General features: G+C 42.8%; 1 protein-coding gene across 3 annotated transcripts in view; it reads left to right on the forward strand.

The window, feature by feature from the left end:
* The window catches only part of PKM (pyruvate kinase M1/2), a 47,435-nt gene extending 30,441 nt beyond the window's left edge, over positions 1-16,994 (forward strand). For 2 of the 3 annotated variants that reach the window (XM_073619105.1, XM_073619107.1), the window contains exons 9-11: positions 5,421-5,587; positions 9,239-9,420; positions 16,466-16,994. In XM_073619105.1, the coding sequence (XP_073475206.1) occupies positions 5,421-5,587; positions 9,239-9,420; positions 16,466-16,572 (456 nt within the window). In that variant the 3' untranslated portion in view covers positions 16,573-16,994. Of the gene's footprint in view, positions 1-5,003; positions 5,171-5,420; positions 5,588-9,238; positions 9,421-16,465 lie in introns of all 3 variants that reach the window. The other variant, XM_073619106.1, reaches the window with a different exon arrangement.
* Positions 16,995-22,072: the final 5,078 nt, after the last annotated feature.

Here is a 22,072-nt window from a genome sequence, read left to right on the forward strand (position 1 = left end):
CTTCTAGGGACCTGCATTGACACTAGATGATCAGCTAGAATACAGCACATTCCTATTCATTAAACTGAGCAGATAGATCCTGTATTCCTATTTTTACTTTTAGAAATGTGTCTTTTACTTGGTTAGGTAAGAACATCACATACAGTATTTTATCTTTACATATACATAACAGTTTAGACTGAGTGTATTTGTGGTTGGTGTGTGTGTGTAATTATATATCCGTTAATATATAACCTTCAAAATGCGTGCAGTGTGCTGTATTGTCTTTAGATACAGTTGGTGTAGCATGTGCTATCGCTCTGCTATCTGCTATAGCTTGCTTAAGGCTTTGCGCAGCTTTTAGATAGATAGGCAGTAAATAAAGACCCCTTTATTGAGCGCTGGAAAATTCAGCTCCTTTTCTGCACTTCCTCCCTTCTTGCCTCTCCTATCTTCTCCACTTCACTGAAGGCCTGTAATGGCATGCTAGTTGCCAGCTCACACTTTTTTACTATAGGTTTGAGGACTGACTCAGTCGAGATTATGCTTGTCTCATCTAGTGCTGTTGGAAAGGAGTCCTGACTGCTCCTGGTATTTGGATAGTTGGCATGTTTTCATAACTGGTGTGGGAGAGTGCTGACCGAGACAAGTCCTATTACTCATGCACCAATGTACGTACACATCTGCTTCCACTTGTATTACGTACTGGTATGCACCTTCATTCGGGAAGTATTCTTTCAAAGTCTTCACATGTGCTTAAATAAAACAAATGGCCTATTTTGTAGTGTTTATAAACACTCCTTTTTTTTTTTTTCTAAATGTATACAATTTTAACTAATATTCACGGGTAACTTAACTGATTTGCAAATCTGACAAATTTGCGACTTCTAGTTTTCATTTTGCCTAAATATATTTTATGCAGTGTTGAGCATTGTGTGGAGAAGCATGAAACATGATCATCTGAAAAGCAAGAATCTTTACAAATCTGTCAGATTTGCTTTGAAATATTCAGGCAATAAACAGTTTGTGGTTTGCTAATTCTTTATCAGGAATTTTGGCAAATTACAGGTTTTGGTTTACCTGAATTGAGTTTATTCACAAAGGAAGTAAAGCGTGTTCACTTTGCAATTTGAATTTAGCTTGGTGAATGAGGTGAAGCTAAATGACTACTCACTTTGCAAAGTATACCCAATTGTGTGCAAAAAAAAAATTATATTTTTACTTTCACCTTATTCGCTAAGCTACGGGAAAATTTAACTTTGCAAAGTTGAATGCACTAAATTCCCCCCCCCAAAAAAAGTATGCCCACTTAGATGGCTACAGCACTGATGCCAATTGAAGCTGTCCCCTGCCAGCTCTACCTCGAGAACTGAGCCATTAAACACTACTGATTTCTCAGTTCTCCCCTCCGCTCTGAGTAGAGAGCCCTGATTGTCAGTTACTGGCTCTCTGCTCTGCCCCTCCAGCGCTCACCGGGTGCGCCGGACTATGGGGGGGGGGGGGGGCGGCTGGCTCAGGCTCTCCGCGGCATGCTAAGGCAGGTGCCGGTCCAGGCATCTGGGTGGATCCCAACCATTGGGATCTTTTCCGAGCGTGGACTAGCTGAGTGACGTCAGTCAACAGTGGACTTTAGCCCGCTGTTGGCTGAAAATGGGTCACTGAAGTGCAGAACGAACTACACTTCTGTGATCCATTGAAGTATAGACAAAATAGCTTTGGCTGTACTTCTCCTTTTTTAATAAACCAACCTAGCTGTTATAATGCAAGTCTGTATAATCATCACTACAATTAACAAATTCAGACAAAATTGTATGATTCTCCACACATTGGAGAAATTTACAAGGAATATATTTGGACAAATAAATGTGTTTGCCCGATTTGCAAGTCAATTGGTTTGTCCCAGTTACTTATTCTTATTCCTCCGTCACACTAGTAGTTCCTATTCTAAAGTAGAGATGCAATTTGCACATGCACAGTTTGTATCACTCTAAGTGATATTCTATACTGCCTGGGTGGATTGATTCATTAAACAGACCTTAGTATTTTTTTTATACGCTTGCCATCTAGCATGTGCGAACGTTTAAATGTAATGCTGGCCGTGACATGTAGCAAATTTGTATATACTTTTTACACTACTTCCAGCTTTAATTAAATGAGCAATTTAAAATCTTGTACATGGATCGTTGAAATCCTAATGCTGGAGACCTTGCTTTTCATGCTGTATGAGATGCAACATATTGACCTAACAAATTAATCTGTTTTGACTCTAAGGTCTACCAGCTTTGGTGGTTGTTAATTCTCTGGAATCCAGATGATCTCTCCCAAATTAAATATGTCAGGTTTTTCTAACCACAAAACTACCTGAAACGTACTGTGCGCACATGCAGGTTGGTTTGTAAATGGACCATGCGTGCACTTCAGTGATTGCAAAGCAAGGTATTGTTCATGTCATTCCCTCACTTCTCCTGACATATGCTCTGCTGCCTGACTTTTCTTTGCTGGGTTGGAGCAGAGGCAGTGTGTTGCATGGTGTTGTCTGGAGTGTCATTCAATTACACTGCAGTTGTCTATGTATGTGACAGAGATAATTTTATACAAACTCAGAAAAGGGTTATCCTCGCACCCACCGCCCTAGCTTCCTAAAGCTCACCATATGTTATAACATTTTCTTATTAAATTTCCTTTTAAATTTACCTTCAACTATGTAGTGCAAGGCCTGCCTGATTGCATACAAAGCATTTAGGGTTGACCTTATGTTTTTTTTTAAACCTAATGGTAAATTTGTACAATGCATGGCCAGCCTTATTTCTGACACTGTTGAGAATTGGGGGGGGGGGGGGGGTTCACAAATGAGGACAAAGACAGCAATAACAGTGAGAGGAATTTTAACCTTTCCCATACTATCCAAAAAAGTTTTATCTGTAGTTCTATTTTTGCAAGTTTTCAATAATATTTTTTATAATTCTGCCACCTTGAGGTCCTTCTTCCCTTTTCCTAAAAATAAGAAAAGTATGGCTAAAGCTTTTTGGTCATTAATAGCCTTCTGGATCATAGGAGTGCACTTAGTTTTGCACTCCCGTGACACAGAATCAGATAACGGTGGGCTGAGAGCCTGAGCCAGCTGCTCCTGTAAGCACTGCAGGGGCAGAATAGGGAGCAGTGACTGACAGTCGCCACTCTCTTGGCTGACCAAGAACTGAGCAATCAGCGGTCATGTTATCGTTCAGTTATCAGGCTTATTGCCGGAAGGGGACAGCTGAAGCATCACACCGATGCTGCAACCATAGAGGTGAGTATGTAAGTTATAATCTGCTTAATGTATACTGACCCCTGTCCTGTTTAAAGGGGTAATAAAGTCTGTTTTTAAACTTGTACCTACAGGTAAGCTTACAATCAAGCTTACCTGTAGGTACAATGAATATCCCCTGAACGTGCACCGTTTAGGAGATATTCACATTGGCAATAGCTGATGACATCACCCGCACATGCACAGTGACGCTCTGTATTCAGGGCTGTGCATTGCAGAGCGCTGTGCCATGACGTAATTTCGGCCTCGGCCTTTCAAACAGCCAGAACCCGCAAACCTGGAAGGAAGATCGGCGGAAGATGGAAGTGCAGAGGCAGCCGTGACAGCGCTGCACTGGATGGCTCAGTTTGCAGGCAAGTCTGTCATAATGTACTAGTATGCAGTGCATACTAGCACATTGAACGTGAATAATGTGTGGCTGCGCTGCTCCAAAAATCTCATTTGCACGTTTTTTTTAGCATACTAGCACATTATGTCAAAAACCTGCGGAGGACCCATTTACTTCCCCCCTTTTCCAGTGACCTCCACTAGCTACGAGGTCCTGTGCTGAGCGGCTGGCCTGCTGCATTGTGAACACTGGTCAGCAGCTCCGTACAGGCGCCATTCTGATAATGCTTTGCCTTGTACGAGAGAGAGCGTGATTTGACTGCCACCTTGTCAAATCGGAATGCTTTCATTCAGAACATGCAAAGAGAAGTACCTGGGGATGTGTTTTTAGGTTAGTTAGTGTTTACATTGTGAACAAAAGGGGGAAAAACAATTGTCAAAGGCTGCAGCTCTGATTAGGTCCAATAAAGGCTTCCCAGAAGGAATTATGAGGCGCAGATCCCACTACCCAGTATTGCCCACAATTATTTTCTGCTTCCTTTTTTTTAAATGAAAAGGGTACTACGTTTATGTAACATAGCATCTTTATATATCAAACATTTGTACACTGCATTTTGGTAGATGCTTTGCACTAGATAAAGCTTGATTGTAGTCAGTGCATATTATGCTACGGTTATGTCATACACACTTTTCAGGCATTCCATAACAGTAGTTTAACCCTGCATTACATGTAGTTGGTAATCGCTATGATTTTCTAATTCCTCCTTAATAGATCAGTCATTTTTTTCACATTAACAAATATGCCTTTGTCTGTACCATATGTTCAGTTCCACAACCACACTTTATTAAGTAAAACTAGCAGGCATTAGTTACTGTAGGTTTATAGATCGATGGAAAGTTGGTAAAAAATGGCCCAGTCTGATGGTAAAGACAGAACAGCTTCACATATGCTCAGTATACAAATAACTTTACGGGTTGTTAATGTCCAAAGTCATCAGGCTGTATTGAAAATGTCTGTTAGTCGAGACATTTTTGTAATCAAGTAATGTAGTTTTCATAGTTTGTTGGGTCATTGGAGTTGTCCTCACATGCTGGAAATCTCCAAGTCTTATCAACAGTGCCTATCACCTTTTTTGTTGTATCATCTTTATAGCAGCCTGATGATTTGTAGTGACTGTCCTCCTTCTCTTCCTTTTTCTCTCTCATACTCCTAGTTTTTCTTTCCTTTTAACCCTACTTCTTCCTACTCTTTCACACTAACATGTGGCTTCTGGTTACTGGTGCAGAGAATCACTCTGCTTTATTTTCTTTCTTTTGTTATATGTCCCCCTCTCTCCTTGTCCTCCTGTTCCTTGCCCTGGTTCCTTTTCTCCTCTCCTTCGGCTCACAGATTGCTCTGGAGGCTGAGGCTGCTGTTTTCCACCGCCAACTCTTCGAGGAACTTTTCCGTCTCACGATTAGCTCCAGGCATCCTGCGGAAGCGATGGCTGTAGGCGCAGTGGAGGCATCTTTTAAATGTTTAGCAAGGGCGCTGATAGTTCTGACAGAGTCCGGCAGGTAGGGCTCTGTCCGCACCACTATCCCTTAGTTTCTAACATGCTGCGACTTCTCGGTTACTCCATGGTTCAGGCAGGTAGCGAGTGTGAATGCTGAGTGAGTGGTTTCAGGTGATAGGCTCTGTCATACAATGAAAAAATGTAGCCTGACTGATGTGAATGTTTCCCATCCCATCCTGTTTCCCCTCCTCATTCATCCCCTACTTCCCTACACTGGGCATTTGCGACACGTCCTATCACATTACTGCTAGATCGCTCGGGAGGCAGAAGCAGCCATTTACCACCGTCAACTGTTTGAGGAGCTTCGACGTGTGTCCCCGCTGACCAGTGACCCAACAGAAGCGACTGCAGTTGGAGCAGTTGAGGCATCTTTCAAATGCTGTAGTGGAGCCATCATCGTTCTTACCAAATCTGGCAGGTAGGAGGGGAATAAACTCTGTGACCAAGCTGTGTATACTGTGCCTATTGGATCAGGAGTTTGGGAGGTAAATGTGTTGCTAGACCAATTACTGATGTAATTAAAAGATTGATTCCTGAGAACAGCCCTCTTGCCTGAGAAAGGATTAACGGGAAACAAGGTCATGATAGTTTGAGTTTAGTACTCTAGACAGCTGAAGTTGCTGCTCTTATTTCATATGACCTTTTCGCTTGTGGATCCTTCGCTCTGTGACCTTTCTTTGCAGGTATTTATAGCTGATACCAGCGGCTTTCTATTACAAGGTCTCATAAAAATAAAAAAAAAACAATTCTTTTGGCACTTTCTGACCTTGGGATGCCTAAATATAAAAGTTTTATTTCCTAATGTGTATGGTTTGATTATTGTTTTATATTTTTAAAGTGTTCTTAAACCTGTAAAATAATTATGTGGTAGCATCACTTACACGCTCTCAAATGCTGTTTTCCTTCTTGGGGCCATATAGTCAGAATATTTTGCAAACTACACTATTCTCTATAGGGTGGCTACGCTACATTGTGGGGTCTCCCTAGAGCTGACATGTAGCCTCCAATATGTCCATGTTCTGAGCTGGGAATACAGCTTCACATGGACCCGCTCTGGACACAAACCACCTCCTAAGTAACCTGATGTCTTCTCTGCCCACCAGCCCTTAGAATTGATAGCAGCACAGAAATAAGCTTGCAAATAGTTTTCTGCTGGTCTTCCACTGCAGGAATGCAAAGAAGGAAGGATCAGCAGAAAAGTGAGAGAGACGTATTTTTTTTTAATTTTGAGTATTTACTTTAATGCCCTTAAAATAGAAGTGCAGGATTTAAAAAAAAAAAAAAAAAACATACATATTAACTTAGGTGAATGAAACATCAGTCCAATGCTGTATTTGTCCCCTGCCGCCTCTAGACCGAGAACCGAGTGATCAAAGACTGATGATTGTTTGGTTCTCAGTCTTCTGTGAGCAGAGAGCCATCACTCTGAAGCACTGGGCTGTGGAGGGGGCAGGAGCATCTTGCTCAGGCTCTCGGCTGTGCACTAAAGGGCTGAGCCAGCTGCTGGTCAGGTATCTGGGTAGATCCTGACATTAAAGTCGGGATCTCCCTGTAGTCTGCACTGGCAGACATCAGCCAACAGCAGAATTTACCCCACTGTCGGCTGAATACGGGTCACAGGAGTGCAGAACTAAGTGCACTCCTGTGACCCTCAGGAGAAGTACGGGCAAAAAGAGCTTTGGCCCTACCTCTCCTTTAAAGCAACCCTGTAGGTAAATAGTCCTCATATCCTCCTGATCCCGATATCCTTGCCTGTCTTGAGAAAAACTGCTGCAGAATCATAGGCTGAGGTTGTGTGACCAGTCTTAGATTTGGAGGGATAGATCCTGGTGGAGTGGCTTTTCTAGGACAGGTCATTTTAGGGTCATTTTTAGTATGTTTTGAGCATGTAGAAAAAAGTGAATTTTACATGGATGAGAGATGCCGCAAACCACTAGCTCAACAAGTGAAGAGACATGTGAATGGCCTCAGCCATGAGCTCCTCCTCAGCCCCGCCTCTGATGCATTTTGCTCCACCCATTGGGGGCTTTATTCAGAGAGATCTCTATCATTAAGAGCTGATGGGCGGGGCAAAATGCATCAGAGCTGGGGCTCAGGAGAACCTCATGGCTGAGGCCGTTCACATTTCTCTTCAGCTAGTGGGTGCTCATCCCCTCATAATTCACTGCTTTCTGGATTACGCATAAGACAGCCTGCACTCATATATTGCTGTGAGACACCGCATCTATCGGAGTACCTTGAGCGGCACTAGAAGTGGTATTGGGTATTGCATGTAGAAAAAAGTGCAGAGAATACGAAGGCTGCCATTACTAAACTCTTGAAAATGCTTGCTGCCAGTCTTCAGTGCTTTGCATTTCTGAACATAGAATAACTATGCAGATCAGGAGTTTATTCTCTTTTCTAGCTGCATGCTTGTTGTATGTCAGACACAGAATATATTGATGCTACAGGCAGACAAAGGAACATTTGTCAGCAGTGGCAGCCTTGGTATTAGTATAGGTTTATTATATTACATGGCAACAAACTGAAGACAGAATTGTTTTGATTTATTAGAACTCGAGAATGCAAAATCTGGTGCATCTGTGCCTGGTAACCAATTGGCTTCTAACTTCAGCTTGTTCAATTAAGCTTTGACAAAAAACTGGAAGCTTTTTAGTTTCTATGCAGAGCTGCACTCTCCAGTTTTAATAAATCGACCCCAAAGTGTTTTCAGTGATGCCGGTTTCTATACCTACTCTGCACTGCAGTGCAGTTTTAAAGGAAAGCAAACCCATGCTTGCTTGTTGTGCCACATGTAAAGTGCCCATCAAAATTTGTTTGTGATTTTGTCACTGTAGGATGTCTGTTCCTGCATATTCAGATCTGCCTGGCTGTAGAAGCACTCTTGATTGGTCAGCTCAGCATTTTGACTATAAAGAGTCATGAATACATCAGTGCCTTATTTGCCTGTAACATGGTGTGAATTTTTTTGTCGCAGAAGTGTAAAAGTATCATAATAGTGTGCCTGTTAAATGTTTCCCTTTGCTCTGATCCTTCCTGTATACATTTTCTAATAAATTGCTTCCTGAAGACTTTTCCCCCTGTATGTGGTCACGTGACTGCATTGAAGAAATAAAAAATGAGAGAAGAATTTATTAGAAAATTGTATACAGGGAAGTTCCAAGCAAAGGGGAGAAACCTTTAACAGGTAAGTTTATTGTGATGCTTTTTCCGCTTTAAAGGATAGTCCCACCTTAACCCCAAAAAATGAAAGATTAATTCCCACTACCCCCTCCACTTCTCTGCTCTCCGCTGCACTTATCTGCTGCATACGTCTGCCATCATTCTGATTTTTATACTTTTAAACAGCGGCTGTGTAGTAGCATAATGCTGGCAATGGCAAGTGGTTAGTGCTGTCATTGATGAGTGACCACTAGCCGTTGCCAGTATTATGCTACTACAGACCCTCCGGGGTTGTGTACGGAGCTTAAAAGTGTATGGATTGATACATCAGCAGACGTGGGTGGCAGAAGATTATCGGTGCAGCAGTGAGGTTGTGGAGTGTTCAATTTTTTTTTTGGTGTAAAGGTGAAATTGCACAAAAAATGCTTTGTCATGAAAATTGAATATGATCACAGCACTAATAAAGATGAAAGTCAGTGGTCTATTGCAGAGACAAGGACCAATTCAGACTATTGCTGTAATGTATACCAAAAATGCTTGTATTTCTGTGTGAAAATAAGTTTGGTGCCTTTTTTTTTTTTTTTTTTTTTTTGAATGGCACCCAAATGCACCTGGTCAGTGCACAGCAATGTTCAGTTTTGGCACACAATCCATAGATCTCTGCATTGTGGTGCACTGTTATGGGAAAAAATGCTGTAGGTCTTTTGAAACCTAACTGTGTGCCTATTCAAAATAAAGGGGCTGCCCTACTGCAACATGCGTTAGTGTAACAGACCGTGTTCCTACTATCTGAAATGTAAACCCGGTTGTCTAAGGGCCCAAGCAATGTTTTTACAGGGTTAATGCTATATTCAGCATTCTCTATAGTGTGTTGTGTACCTTACTTGTTAAAACTGGCGTTTTGCAGATCTGCACACCTGGTATCCAGGTATAGACCGCGTGCGCCAATCATAGCCGTGACTCGTAATGGACAGACGGCCCGTCAGGCACATCTGTACCGTGGCATCTTCCCTGTACTGTACAAGGAGCCAGTGCATCAGGCCTGGGCAGAGGATGTGGACCGCAGGGTGAACTTCGCCATGGATATTGGTAAGAGGGTGAACAGAATAAAATAATAGTTGCCTCATAAATAACCATAAACTATATGTTAAGTTTTTTTTTTTTTTTTTTTTACTAAACATACAGTAAGATTAGTCAAATGCAAACTTTTTGTTATCATTGTCTCTTATATGTAATCCGATAATTCGTGGGTGCCGGGAAACAGCACAGAAAATAGAAGTGTTTTGTTTGCAAGAATGTGAAAATGTATTGTGGTGCCATTTATTAACCACTTGACCTCCAGGCCAATTCTGACATTTTCCTTATACATGCAAAAATCTGCATCTTTTTTGCTAGAAAATTACTTGGAACCCCCAAACATTCTTATATATATATATATATATATATATATATATATATATATATATATATATATATATATATATATATATATAGCAGAGGCCCTAAAGAATAAAATGGTGGGTGTTGCAATTTATGTCACATATTTGCGCAGTGGTTTTTCAAATGCAAATTTTTGAAAAAATACACTTTAATAAATTTTAGTAAACACAATATAATACCCATTTTTGGTAAAAATATCAAAATGTTTTGCCAAGTAAAGATATCAAACATGTCATGCTTTGAAATTTGTGCATGCCCGTGGTATGGTGACAAACTGCAATGCATTAAAGCAGTAGTAAACCTCAACAAAAAAGATTTTAAAAAATGGGCCCCTGGGTGGTTTTAGTCACAATGTGCTAGTATGCACCACATACTAGCACATTATGACACTTATCTGAAAACCAAGCCCTCCAGTGGCATGCTGTCATGGGTCACGTTGCTTCAATCTTCACCCGATCTTCCTTCTGGGCTTGTGGGCTTCAGCCATATAAATGGCCATGCCACAATGATGTCACTCCAGCGGCAAAGAGCTCTGAAGGAACAGCACGGGTACGCCTTTCCTTCTGAGCGCATTTGCCACTGCTGCCTAAGTAAATTTCTCCTAAACGGTACACATTTAGAGATATTTACTGTATCTAATAGGTAAGCCTTATTATAGGCTTGCCTATAGGTAAAAATTTAACCTAGTGACTTTACTACTACTTTAACTGCTTAACCACTTCAGCCCCGGAAGGATTTACCCCCTTCCTGACCAGAGCACTTTTTACAATTTGGCACTGCGTCGCTTTAACTGCTAATTGCGCGGTCATGCAATGCTGTACCCAGACGAAATTTGCGTCCTTTTCTTCCCACAAATCGAGCTTTCTTTTGATGTTATTTGATCACCTCTGCGGTTTTTATTCTTTGCGATATAAACGGAAAAAGACCGAAAATTTTGAAAAAAAAAATGACATTTTCTACTTTTTGTTATGGAAAAAATCCAATAATCTCAATTTTAGTCATACATTTAGGCCAAAATATATTCGGCCACGTGTCTTTGGTAAAAAAAAATGTCAAGCGTATATTTATTGGTTTGCGCAAAAGTTATAGCGTCTACAAACTAGGGTACATTTTCTGGAATTTACACAGCTTTTAGTTTATGACTGCCTATGTCATTTCTTGACCCCATTTTGGAAAGTAGACACCCCAAGGAAATTGCTAAGAGGCATGTTGAGCCCATTGAATATAAAATTTTTTATATGATATATTGCTCACACAGGCCATGGGCATATGTGGAATTGCACCCCTAAATACATTTAGCTGCTTCTTCTGAGTACGGGGATACCACATGTGTGGGACTTTTTGAGAGCCTAGCCGCGTACGGGGCCCCGAAAACCAATCAGCACCTTCAGGATTTCTAAGGGTGTAAATTTTTGATTTCACTCTTCACTGCCTATCACAGTTTCGGAGGCCATGGAATGCCCAGGTGGCACAGTGCCCCCAAATGACCCCATTTTGGAAAGTAGACACCTCAAGCTATTTGCTTAGAGGCATGGTGAGTATTTTGCAGCTCTCATTTTGTTTTTGAAAATGAAGAAAGACAAGAAAAAACATATATTTTTTTTTTTTTTTCAAAACTTTCTGACAAAAAGTGAGGTCTGCAAAATACTCACTATACCTCTCAGCAAATAGCTTGGGGTGTCTACTTTCCAAAATAGGGTCATTTGGGGGGGGGGGGGGTTGTGCCATCTGGGCATTCCATGGCCTCCAAAACTGTGATAGGCAGTGAACAGTGAAATCAAAAATTTACGCCGTTAGAAAGCCTGAAGGCGGTGCTTGGTTTTCGGGGTCCCGTGCGCGGCTAGGCTCCCAAAAAGTCTCACACATGTGATATCCCCGTACTCAGGAGAAGCAACAGAATGTATTTTGGGGTGTAATTTCACATATTCCCATGTCATGTTTGAGCAATATATCATTTAGTGACAACTTTGTGCAAAAAAAAAAAAAAAATTGTCTTTTTCCCGCAACTTGTGTCACAATATAAAATATTCCATGGACTCGACATGCCTCTCAGCAAATAGCTTGGGGTGTCTACTTTCCAAAATGGGGTCATTTGGGGGGGGTTTTGAACTGTCCTGGCATTTTATGCACAACATTTAGAAGCTTATGTCACACATCACCCACTCTTCTAACCACTTGAAGACAAAGCCCTTTCTGACACTTTGTTTACATGAAAAAATTATTTTTTTTTGCAAGAAAATTACTTTGAACCCCCAAACATTATATATTTTTTTTAAAGCAAATGCAGATTAAAATGGTGGGTGTTTCCTTTTTTTTTTTTTTTTTTTTTTTTCACACAGTATTTGCGCAGCGATTTTTCAAACGCATTTTTTGGGGAAAAAACACACTTTTTTTAAATTTTAATGCACTAAAACACACTATATTGCCCAAATGTTTGATGAAATAAAAAAGATAATCTTAGGCCTAGTACATGGATACCAAACATGACATGCTTTAAAATTGCGCACAAACGTGCAGTGGCAACAAAATAAATACATTTTTAAAAGCCTTTACAGGTTACCACTTTAGATTTATAGAGGAGGTCTACTGCTAAAATTACTACCCTCAATCTGACCTTCGCGGTGATACCTCACATGCATGGTGCAATTGCTGTTTACATTTGATGCCAGACCGACGCTTGCGTTCGCCTTAGCGCGAGAGCAGGGGGGGACAGGGGTGCTTTTTTTTTTTTTTTTCCCTTTATTATTTTCTTGCTTTTTCATCTTCTTTTTAAACTGTTCCTTTCATTTTTTTTTTATTTTTATTGTTATCTCAGGGAATGTAAATATCCCCTATGATAGCAATAGGTAGTGACAGGTACTCTTTTTTTTGAAAAAATTGGGGTCTGTTAGACCCTAAATCCCTCCTCTGCCCTCAAAGCATCTGACCACACCAAGATTGGTGTGATAAAATGCTTTCCCAATTTCCCAATGGCGCTGTTTACATTCGGCGAAATCTAAGTCATGAAATGCTCATAGCGTCCGGTTTCTTAGGCCATAGAGATGTTTGGAGCCACTCTGGTCTCTGATCAGCTCTATGGTCAGCTGGCTGAATCACCGGCTGCATTCTCAGGTTCCCTGTTGAGACAGGAGAGCCAGAGAAAAACACGGAAGACGGTGGGGGGGGATTCCCTATTCACTCCCACTGCTTGTAAAAGCAGTCTAGAGGCTAATTAGCCGCTAGGATAGCTTTTACATGAAAGCCGACCGCTGGCTGAAAAGAATGATACCAAGATGATACCTAAACCTGCAGGCATCATTCTGGTATAACCACTCAAAGTCGTGAATTGCGTACCTGAAAACAAAAAAATGGTTACAAATAAAACACAGTAAACGGTAAAGTATAAAAAATTGCATACCTGAAAAGCAAACATTATAAAACATAATAACAATAAAACATTGCAGAATAGAATACAGTAAAAAAGAGCAGAACAATAGAGAGAGAACAATAAAACGACAACTATTTTTTTTTATTTTATAAATTTTTTTTTTTTTGTTTTTTTTTTTTTTTTTACACTTTTTTTGTAACTGTAACCGGTTCCAGGTTCGGGTCTCTCAAAATGCGATGGCATCTTGGAAGACCCTGTGAAAGTGTGCCTAGTCTGTGCAATGCTGTACCCTACGCTAATACGCAACTAGTGTATGGTAGCGTTCAAAACATTCACCAATGCAAAGACCAGGATTGTCAGGACAGGAAGGACAATAATAGCGGGCGTCACGCCTATATCCATGCTTGCTGCAGACACGACATCTTTTTTGGGGGGGTTCGTTGGGTAGGGGTACTCGGAAGGACATAAAAATGCCTCTCATGCAGCCGACTGCATTTGGGGATGTGAATGGGGGAAGTACGGGTGCTGCAGAAGTGATGGGTTCCCAATTAGGATTGGTGAATGCAGCAGGAAGGGCACGACGGGCCTGTGTTTGTCTTGGTGGCAGCGGGACACTACTTGTGCTTGCCACCTCACCAGCTTGAACTGCACTTATGGGACTCGCCACGTCACCAAGTGTTACTGCAGTGCTGATTGACTATGACCGGGGTATACTAGGCCGCTGGTGCTTGCCAGTTCACCAAAACGCTACCAAAAAAACTGTTAGCGATCGCAGGGATCAGGCCTGACTCTGCGAACGCTGCAGTTATGCGTTTAGTGTTTTGTAAGTGACAGTGATCGATCGATACTGCACTTGGGTGGGCTGGGCTGGGCCGAGCGGAGGGGCAAAATGCAGGTGCTAGCAGGTATCTGGGCTGATCCCGCTAACACTACGTTTTTGGGAACCCTAAACTGCTGGGGACGCTAGTATAGATCTGATCGGATCAGATATTGATCCGTTCAGATACTATACCACTAAGGGAGATGTACGGTGCGTGCGTGGTGTTAGCGGTACTGGCGCTAACCTGACGCTGCTTGGGGCTGGTGCTTGCCAGTTCACCAAAATGCTACCAAAAAAACTGTTAGCGATCGCAGGGATCAGGCCTGACTCTGCGAACGCTGCAGTTATGCGTTTAGTGTTTTGTAAGTGACAGTGATCGATCGATACTGCACTTGAGTGGGCTGGGCTGGGCGGAGGGGCAAAACGCAGGTGCTAGCAGGTATCTGTGTTGATCCCGCTAACACTGCGTTTTTGGGAACCCTAAACTGCTGGGGACGCTAGTATAGATCTGATCGGATCAGATATTGATCCGTTCAGATACTATACCACTAAGGGAGGTGTATGCTGCATGCGTTGGTGTTAGCGGTACTGGCGCTAATCTGACGCTGCCTGGGGCGACGCATATCACCGCCGGCGATCAGGGGGGCTAAACCTTTATTCGGTAATAAACGGCGGGTGCCCTGGCACTATAAAATATAAACGAAGCGTCACTCGTAACAGTTATACGGTGATCACTGGTGAAAGGGTTAACTAAGGGGCAATCAAGGGGTTAAAACTTTATTAGGTAGTATATGGGGGTCCCTGACGCTATAAAACGCTGATGGCAAACCTAAATATTTACCTCCCTAACTAGCGTCACCAGTGACACTAATACAGCAATCCGAAAAATGATCGCTTAGTGACACTGGCGACAGGGGGTGATCAAGGGGTTAAAACTTTATTAGGGGGGGTTGGGGGGTATCCTAGACCTGAAGGGGGCTAACGCTAACTGCCCTACCACACTAACTGTCACAAACTGACACCAATGCATTAATCAGAAAAAAAAAAAATTGCTTGGTGTCAGTGGGGGGGATCGGGGGTGTAATGTGTGCCTGGCATGTTCTACTGTATGTGTAGTGTTGGTGCACTCACATTGAAGTCTTCTCTCCTCGGCGCCGGAACGGAAAATACTGAGCCGAGGAGAGATGACATCACTTCCTCTGCTGCTGTTTAGTATACAGTAGCAGAGGAATGATCCCATTGGCTGGGAGCGATCGCGAGGGGGGCAGGAATGGATGGCCTCCTCCTCACCTCCAATCGCCGGGGGGACAAACGCTGACCGCCTCGGGCACCGGGGGGGGTCCGATTGGACCCCCCGCCCGCGGGAGGCAGATCACGTGCCCCACGTACATATACTGCGGCAGGGCGGCCCTTAAACACAAAATCACGTACCTGTACGTGATTTTATCCTTCCTGGTTTGGGGCACGTGCCGCCAGAGACCTGCTCCTGCTGTGATTGGACACAGCGAGTGCCAATCAGCAGGTCCGGCGAACCCAATGTCCACCGGGAACCCGGCGATCGTTCGGAGAGAGGCAGAATGGTGGTCAAGGCAGACTGCTGTTCTGCCAGAGGGGAAAATGGAGATCTTGTGTTTCTTAGCAGAAACACGGATCTGTTTTTCCTTTAGTCAAAGCACATCCCCCACAGTTAGAAAGCACCCCTAGGGACACATTTAACCCCTTGACTGCCCCTGATGTTAACCCCTCCCCTGTTTAGTACAGTGATAGTGCGTGGTTTTTTTTTTTTTTTTTTTTAAGAATTGATCACGATTTGTGTCACTGGTCCCCAAAAAGTGTAACTTGGTGTCAGATTTGTCAGATGCAAAAAGGTTAAATCACTAATCAGAAATTTGTGTGCAAACTAGCCCCCCTCCCCCTTTTTTTTAATATATAATCAGCCCCAATGTAGTAGAAGTAATGAACTATTGTGTAGTCCAGCAAAGCCAAAAAACAGAACCTGCATATATAATGAGCACATACGGTTGCCCCTTTTATAGTGGAAATTAAAATATTACATTTTGGTACACTCCTGAATGAATGAATGATTTGTAAAGCGCCGCAAATGCGAACTAAATCGCCTCAAGATGCTAGTTCCTAGCTCCTGACTCTTGTACCCAAACACGATTTTGGCTACTGTGTTAAAAAAATATTTGAAGGCACCACTTTATAATGTAATTTGTGCATATTTAGGCTAGAACTGCATCTACAAAACAAAACCCTGGTCAGAATCACCAGGGAGGCATAGGGGTTACTATTGGTAACAAAAGGATCATTTATAGGGTGTTTTCTAAAAGGTACAATTTATTAATATCAAACCTATGAAAAAAGCAGAGTTCAATGCTGCTGGTCAGTGTTTTTAGAACTGCATCTAGCTTTAGGGCTGGTGCCAATTTATGTATACTGTATGTATGTATGTATGTATGTATGTAAAGTACATCTCTGCATTTAGTGTTCTATTTGTCATTTAGGTAAAGCCCGTGGTTTCTTCAAGACCGGCGATTGTGTCATCGTTCTAACTGGCTGGCAGCCAGGATCCGGTTTCACCAACACTATGCGTGTGGTACCAGTTCCTTAAACTTGATCATCTTCCTGCAGCTCTCGTTCACCCCACTCCTTTATCTGCACTTAGAACGGTTTTGCCCTATGCATAAGCACACACTTGTGGATACACTTGCAAATCCCATCTTCTATGTGCGGGACAGAGGCGTTAAGTGTGTGTGTACATAGCACTGTTCTGCTGCTCATCACACTCCCTCTAGTATAGTCATTAGTCTTCTTCATATGTGCTGCTTACTCCTTAGGGAAACATTTTAGTGCTGTATGTGTTCACACTCCTCTCCTACTGTCCCTCTACAGTGTTCAGTATGAGTATCCTTTGTGTGTCTTCTCTGGGCAGCTGTGTAGCTTGTGGTTAGGGGAAGGTTCATCTCCCGCTGTATAATCCACCTGTCAGCATTGTGCAGAGTTTAGTGTTTAATAAAATCATGCTACTGAGCACTTCTGCCTCCATATTTGTCATTTATTAGTACTTTATTGCATGTACACATGTGAAATATTCAAAGAACTGATAGCGTTTGGTACCTCAATGTTTGGGTGCATGGTGGAGTTGTCCATGGAAGTGTAATGGGCCTTTTCAGTCCAACCAGTAAACATGCGTGTTTTGATAAACCTCATGCTGCATTTGTTGTAGATCAGAGGTGTCAAACACCATTTCATCATAGGCCACATCAGCATTATGGTTGTCCTCAAAGGGTCAGTAGTAGCTTGCGTGCGCTATGTAGAGAGTGCAGGGTTCAGGGGTGAGCTATGTACAGAACGCAGGGGTGCGTTACATACAGAGTGCAGGGTTTAGGGGTGCCTGAGGTACAGAGTGCAGGGTTTAGGGGTGCCTGAGGTACAGAGTGCAGGGCTGGAGCATCCCAATAAGTATGCTACATTGAGTGACATTGGTGAAACCAGTCAGGGACCAGCACTGCTGGAGCTGAGGGACTCTCCTAGCTGCCGGGGGAAGAACTCCAGTGAGAGTGGGGGGGAAGCAAAGCGAAAGGAAAGACAGATTCTGGTGGTAAGGGACTCAGTTCTTAGGACAGAGGCAATCTATAACAAAGACCTGAAGCGCCAAACTGTATGTTGTCTACCAGGTGCTTGGGTTCGGCACATCTCAGATCTGGTGGACAGATTACTGGGAGGGGCTGGGGAAGACCCGGCTGTCATGGTGCACGTTGGCACCAATGACAGTCAGAGGCAGATGGAGTGTCCTAAAGAACGATTTTAGGGACTTGGGAGCTAAATTGAGGAAAAGGACCTCCAAGGTATCTCAGGAATACTACCAGTACATCGAGCCACACCAGAAAGGCAGAGGGAGATTAGGGAAGTAAACAAGTGGCTGAAGAGCTGGTGTAGTAAGGAGGGGTTTGGGTTCCTGGAGGACTGGGCCGACTTTTCAGTCGATAACCAGTACTATAGAAGGGATAGACTGCATCTAAATGAGGAGGGTGCAGATCAGCTGGGAATGAAGATGGCCAAAGAGGGGTTTTTAAACTAGGCGACGGGGGGGGGTGGGGTTCAGAGGTAGAGATCGTCAGCGTGGAACATATTCCAGAGGGTAGTATTGGGGGCATTAGTGGTAGGTTGACCAAAGCATATGAACCCAAGGTAAGTATAGTAGCAAGTCCTAGTTGCAATCTCGGAACACCCAATAAGAGGATAATATGCTACTGGTTTAAACTACGTGGCATGTTCACCAATGCCAGGAGCCTGGTGGACAAGATGGGTGAACTGGAGATACTGTTGTACGAGGAGGATTTGGTTTTTGTGGGAATTTCAGAGACCAGGTACAACAGCTCTCATGATTGGCTGGCAACCATTCAAGGGTATACCCTTTATCGCAAGGATAGAGAGGTTAAAAAAGGGGGAGGGGTATGCCTATATATCAAGAGTAATGTACAAGTGAATGTGAGGGATGACATCGCTAAGGGAGCTAGGGAGGAGGTGGAATCCTTATGGGTAGAGCTCCAAAGGGATGAAGCTAAGGGGAAAATAATACTGGGAGTATGCTAATGGGCCCCCAAACCTGAGGGAGGAAGGGGAGACAGATCTCCTATCACAATTTAGATTAGCAGCAAGGATGGGAAGTGTTTATAATGGGGGATTTTAATTATCCAGACATAGACTGGCGGAGGGAACCGCGCATTCATCTAAGGCTCGCCAGTTCCTAAATGTCTTGCAGGACAATTTCATGGGTCAGATGGTAGACGCACCAACTAGAAACAAAGCGTTACTGGACCTGATTACCAACAATACAGACCTGATCACGGATGTGGAAATATGGGACAATTTAAGTAACAGCGATCACAGGTCAATTGGCTTCAGTATAAATCACACAAATGGGGAATACAAAGACACTGAATTTCAAAAGAGCCAACTTCCCTAAACTACGAACCTTGCTAGAAGGCATAAATTGGGATAAAATCTTAGGAACAAAGAACACGGAGGAGAGATGGGTTTGCTTTAAGAGCATATTAAATAAGGGCATTAGCCAATGCATCCCCTTGGGTAATAAATTTAAAAGCGTGAACAAAAGTCCTGGATGGCTTAACTCCAATGTAAAAATGCATATAAAAGCAAAGGTGAAGGCCTTCAAAAAATACAAGGTTGAGGGATCAGCATTCAGCATTATAAAGAATGCAACAAGAAATGTAAGGGTGCAATAAGGACGGCTAAGAGAGAACATGAAAGACATAGCGGAGGAAAGCAAAAAAAGAGAGATCATATTGGCCCCATAAAGAATGAGAAAGGACATCTGGTTACAAAGGATGGAGAGATGGCGAAGGTATTGAATTTATTCTTCTCAGTCTTCACGAGGGCATCAAGGGGGCTTCAGCAACCAAAACTGCAGTGTTTATCCTCATGACACATCACAGGAAGCACCTCCATGGTTAACAGAGGACAGAATTAAAATTAGACTTGGGCTTGCACCCGAGGATACTTGGGGAACTCAGTTAAGTAATTGCCAGACCATTGTTCCTAATTTTTACTGACAGGAATGGTACCAGCTGATTGGAGAAAAGCCAATGTAGCACCAATATTTAAAAAGGGCCCAAAATACATCCCTGGGAATTAGACCAGTTAGCCTAACATCAATAGTATGTAAACTCTTGGAGGGGATAAGGAACTATATACAAGATTTTAGTAATGAGAACGGTATCATTAGCAGTAGTCAGCATGGATTCATGAAGAATTGTTCTTGCCAAGCCAATCTATTAACCTTCTATGAGGAGGTGAGTTGCCAGCTAGATAAAGAAAGGCCCGTAGACGTAATGTATCTGGATTTTGCAAAAGCCTTTGACACAGTTCCCCATAAACGTATACTGTACAAAATAAGGTTCGTTGGCATGGACCATAGGGTGAGTACATGGATTGAAAGCTGGCTACAAGGGCGAGTGCAGAGGGTGGTGATAAATGGGGAGTACTCGGAATAGGGTGGGTAGTGGGGTCCCCCAGAGTTCTGGGCTGGGACCAATCCTGTTTAATTCGTTCATAAACGACCTGGGGGATGGAGTAAACAATTAAATCTCTATTTGCTAAGCAGGGCAATAACTTCTCTGCGGGATGTGGAAACCTTGCAAAAATATCTGAACAAATTAATGGGGTGGGCAACTACATGGCAAATGAGGTTCAATGTAAAAAAAATTTTAAATGAATGCATTTGGGTGGCAAAAATATGAATGCAATCTATACACTGGGGGGAGAACCTCTGGGGGAATCTAGGATGGAAAAGGACCTGGGAGTCCTAGTAAATGATAGGCTCAGCAATGGCATGCAATGCCAAGCTGCTGCTAACAAAGCAAACAGAATATTGGCATGCATTAAAAATTAATTAAATTAATTCCAGAGATAAAACGATCATTCTCCCGCTCTACAAGACTCTGGTCCAGCCACAGCTGGAGTATGCTGTCCAGTTCTGGGCACCAGTCCTCAGGAAGGATGTACTGGAAATGGAGCGAGTACAAAGAAGGGCAACAAAGCTAATAAAGGGTCTTGAGGATATTAGTTATGAGGAAAGATTGTGAGCACTGAACTTATTGGAGAAGAGACACTTGAGAGGGGATATGATTTCAATTTACAAATACCATGCTGGGGAACCCCACAATCGGGATAAAACTTTTTTCTGACGCCACCATGGCAGCATACTAGTGATAGGCTCCGCCTTTCTCCCCTCCCTCAGGACCAATGAAATAGCATAAATTAAAGGCCAGTTAGGCCCTGCCCCATTCTTGTTTTTGTCCTCATACCTCCAAGCAACAGTGAAGATTAAGCAGTACTATGTTCCCCCCTCTGCCTCCAGGCAGCTTCCGGCTGGGTTAAGCCTCTCCCAGTACGAAGTCCCAGTATCAGGCTGCTAAAAGCGCCAGAGTAGCTTGGGACCTCCTTCTGTGGGTCTTGATGGAGCTGAGCAGTTTTCCTATTTAGGAATGAAATCTGCCTTTAAGGTTGGTGTCTGCAACGCTTGTTGGGTTTGGGGAGGCCAGCTTTGCATCCTTCTTACCTTTGCCTTTGTTTGTCTCATGTAATTTTCTCACTTTCTGCACCTCCTGTTCTTTTACTCCTGCAGTGGCACTGGTCTGGGTACATTACTCCCCCTAGACAGGTTCTCTGTCCTTTGCTGTCCTAGGCCGGCTGTAGGTATAGCTTATGTATGTATAGGTTTGGGGTAGGTGGGTATGTGTATATATATGTATGTGTGTATATATGTATACGTGTGTGTGTGTGTGTGTATGTGTATATATATATATATATATATATATATATATATATATATATATATATATATATAGTATGTGTGTGTGTGTATTGTAGGGGATCAGAGGGGTGGACAGCTGGCTCAGAGACAGCCCATTAAAATAAAAGTGGCTTTATTCAGCAAAATGGCAAATTAAACATAAGATAAGACAGACTTGTCTTGTCTCAAGGTTGTGCACACAGGCTTATAGATAATAGATCATGGCTCCAATCAGAGCTACAGTCTTTATGTGGTAAGCTCACCCAGCACACCTTCCAGCAATGGACATATTCACACAGCATGCTCCTGTATCTCTCATTCCTACTCAAACAGCTCCTCTCTGAGACTTTCAGCCCAGCTGACAATTAGCAGGTCTGAAGGGGAAATACCTGCCCTCTTCGATTAACCCCTTCTTAACCCTGCCCCAGGTTTACCCTCTGCAGTATGTATATGTTTATATATATATATATATATATATATATATATATAATGTGTGTGTGTGCGTGTTCTTATGTTGGTTGGTATGTATGTATGGGGGGGGGGGGGTGTTATATGGAGCGGTATGTGCATGAATTTATATATGCATGCATATTGTTTTTTTTAAAAAAAAAGGGGGGGGGGAGGAGAGAGTGTGTAGATATATACATTATTAGCGGGAGAAGCGAAGTCGCTGTTGCCTTATCTATTTTTCCTCTTCTCTGTCTTTCTGTGGCTGTCTGTCTCTCCGCTGGTCGTCCCATTTCTCCATGGTTCAAGTATCAGTCACCACCCATACAAAAGACCCTCAGCACTT

Source organism: Aquarana catesbeiana, linkage group LG03 (assembly GCF_042186555.1).
Source record: "Aquarana catesbeiana isolate 2022-GZ linkage group LG03, ASM4218655v1, whole genome shotgun sequence".
Classification (NCBI taxonomy): domain Eukaryota; kingdom Metazoa; phylum Chordata; class Amphibia; order Anura; family Ranidae; genus Aquarana; species Aquarana catesbeiana.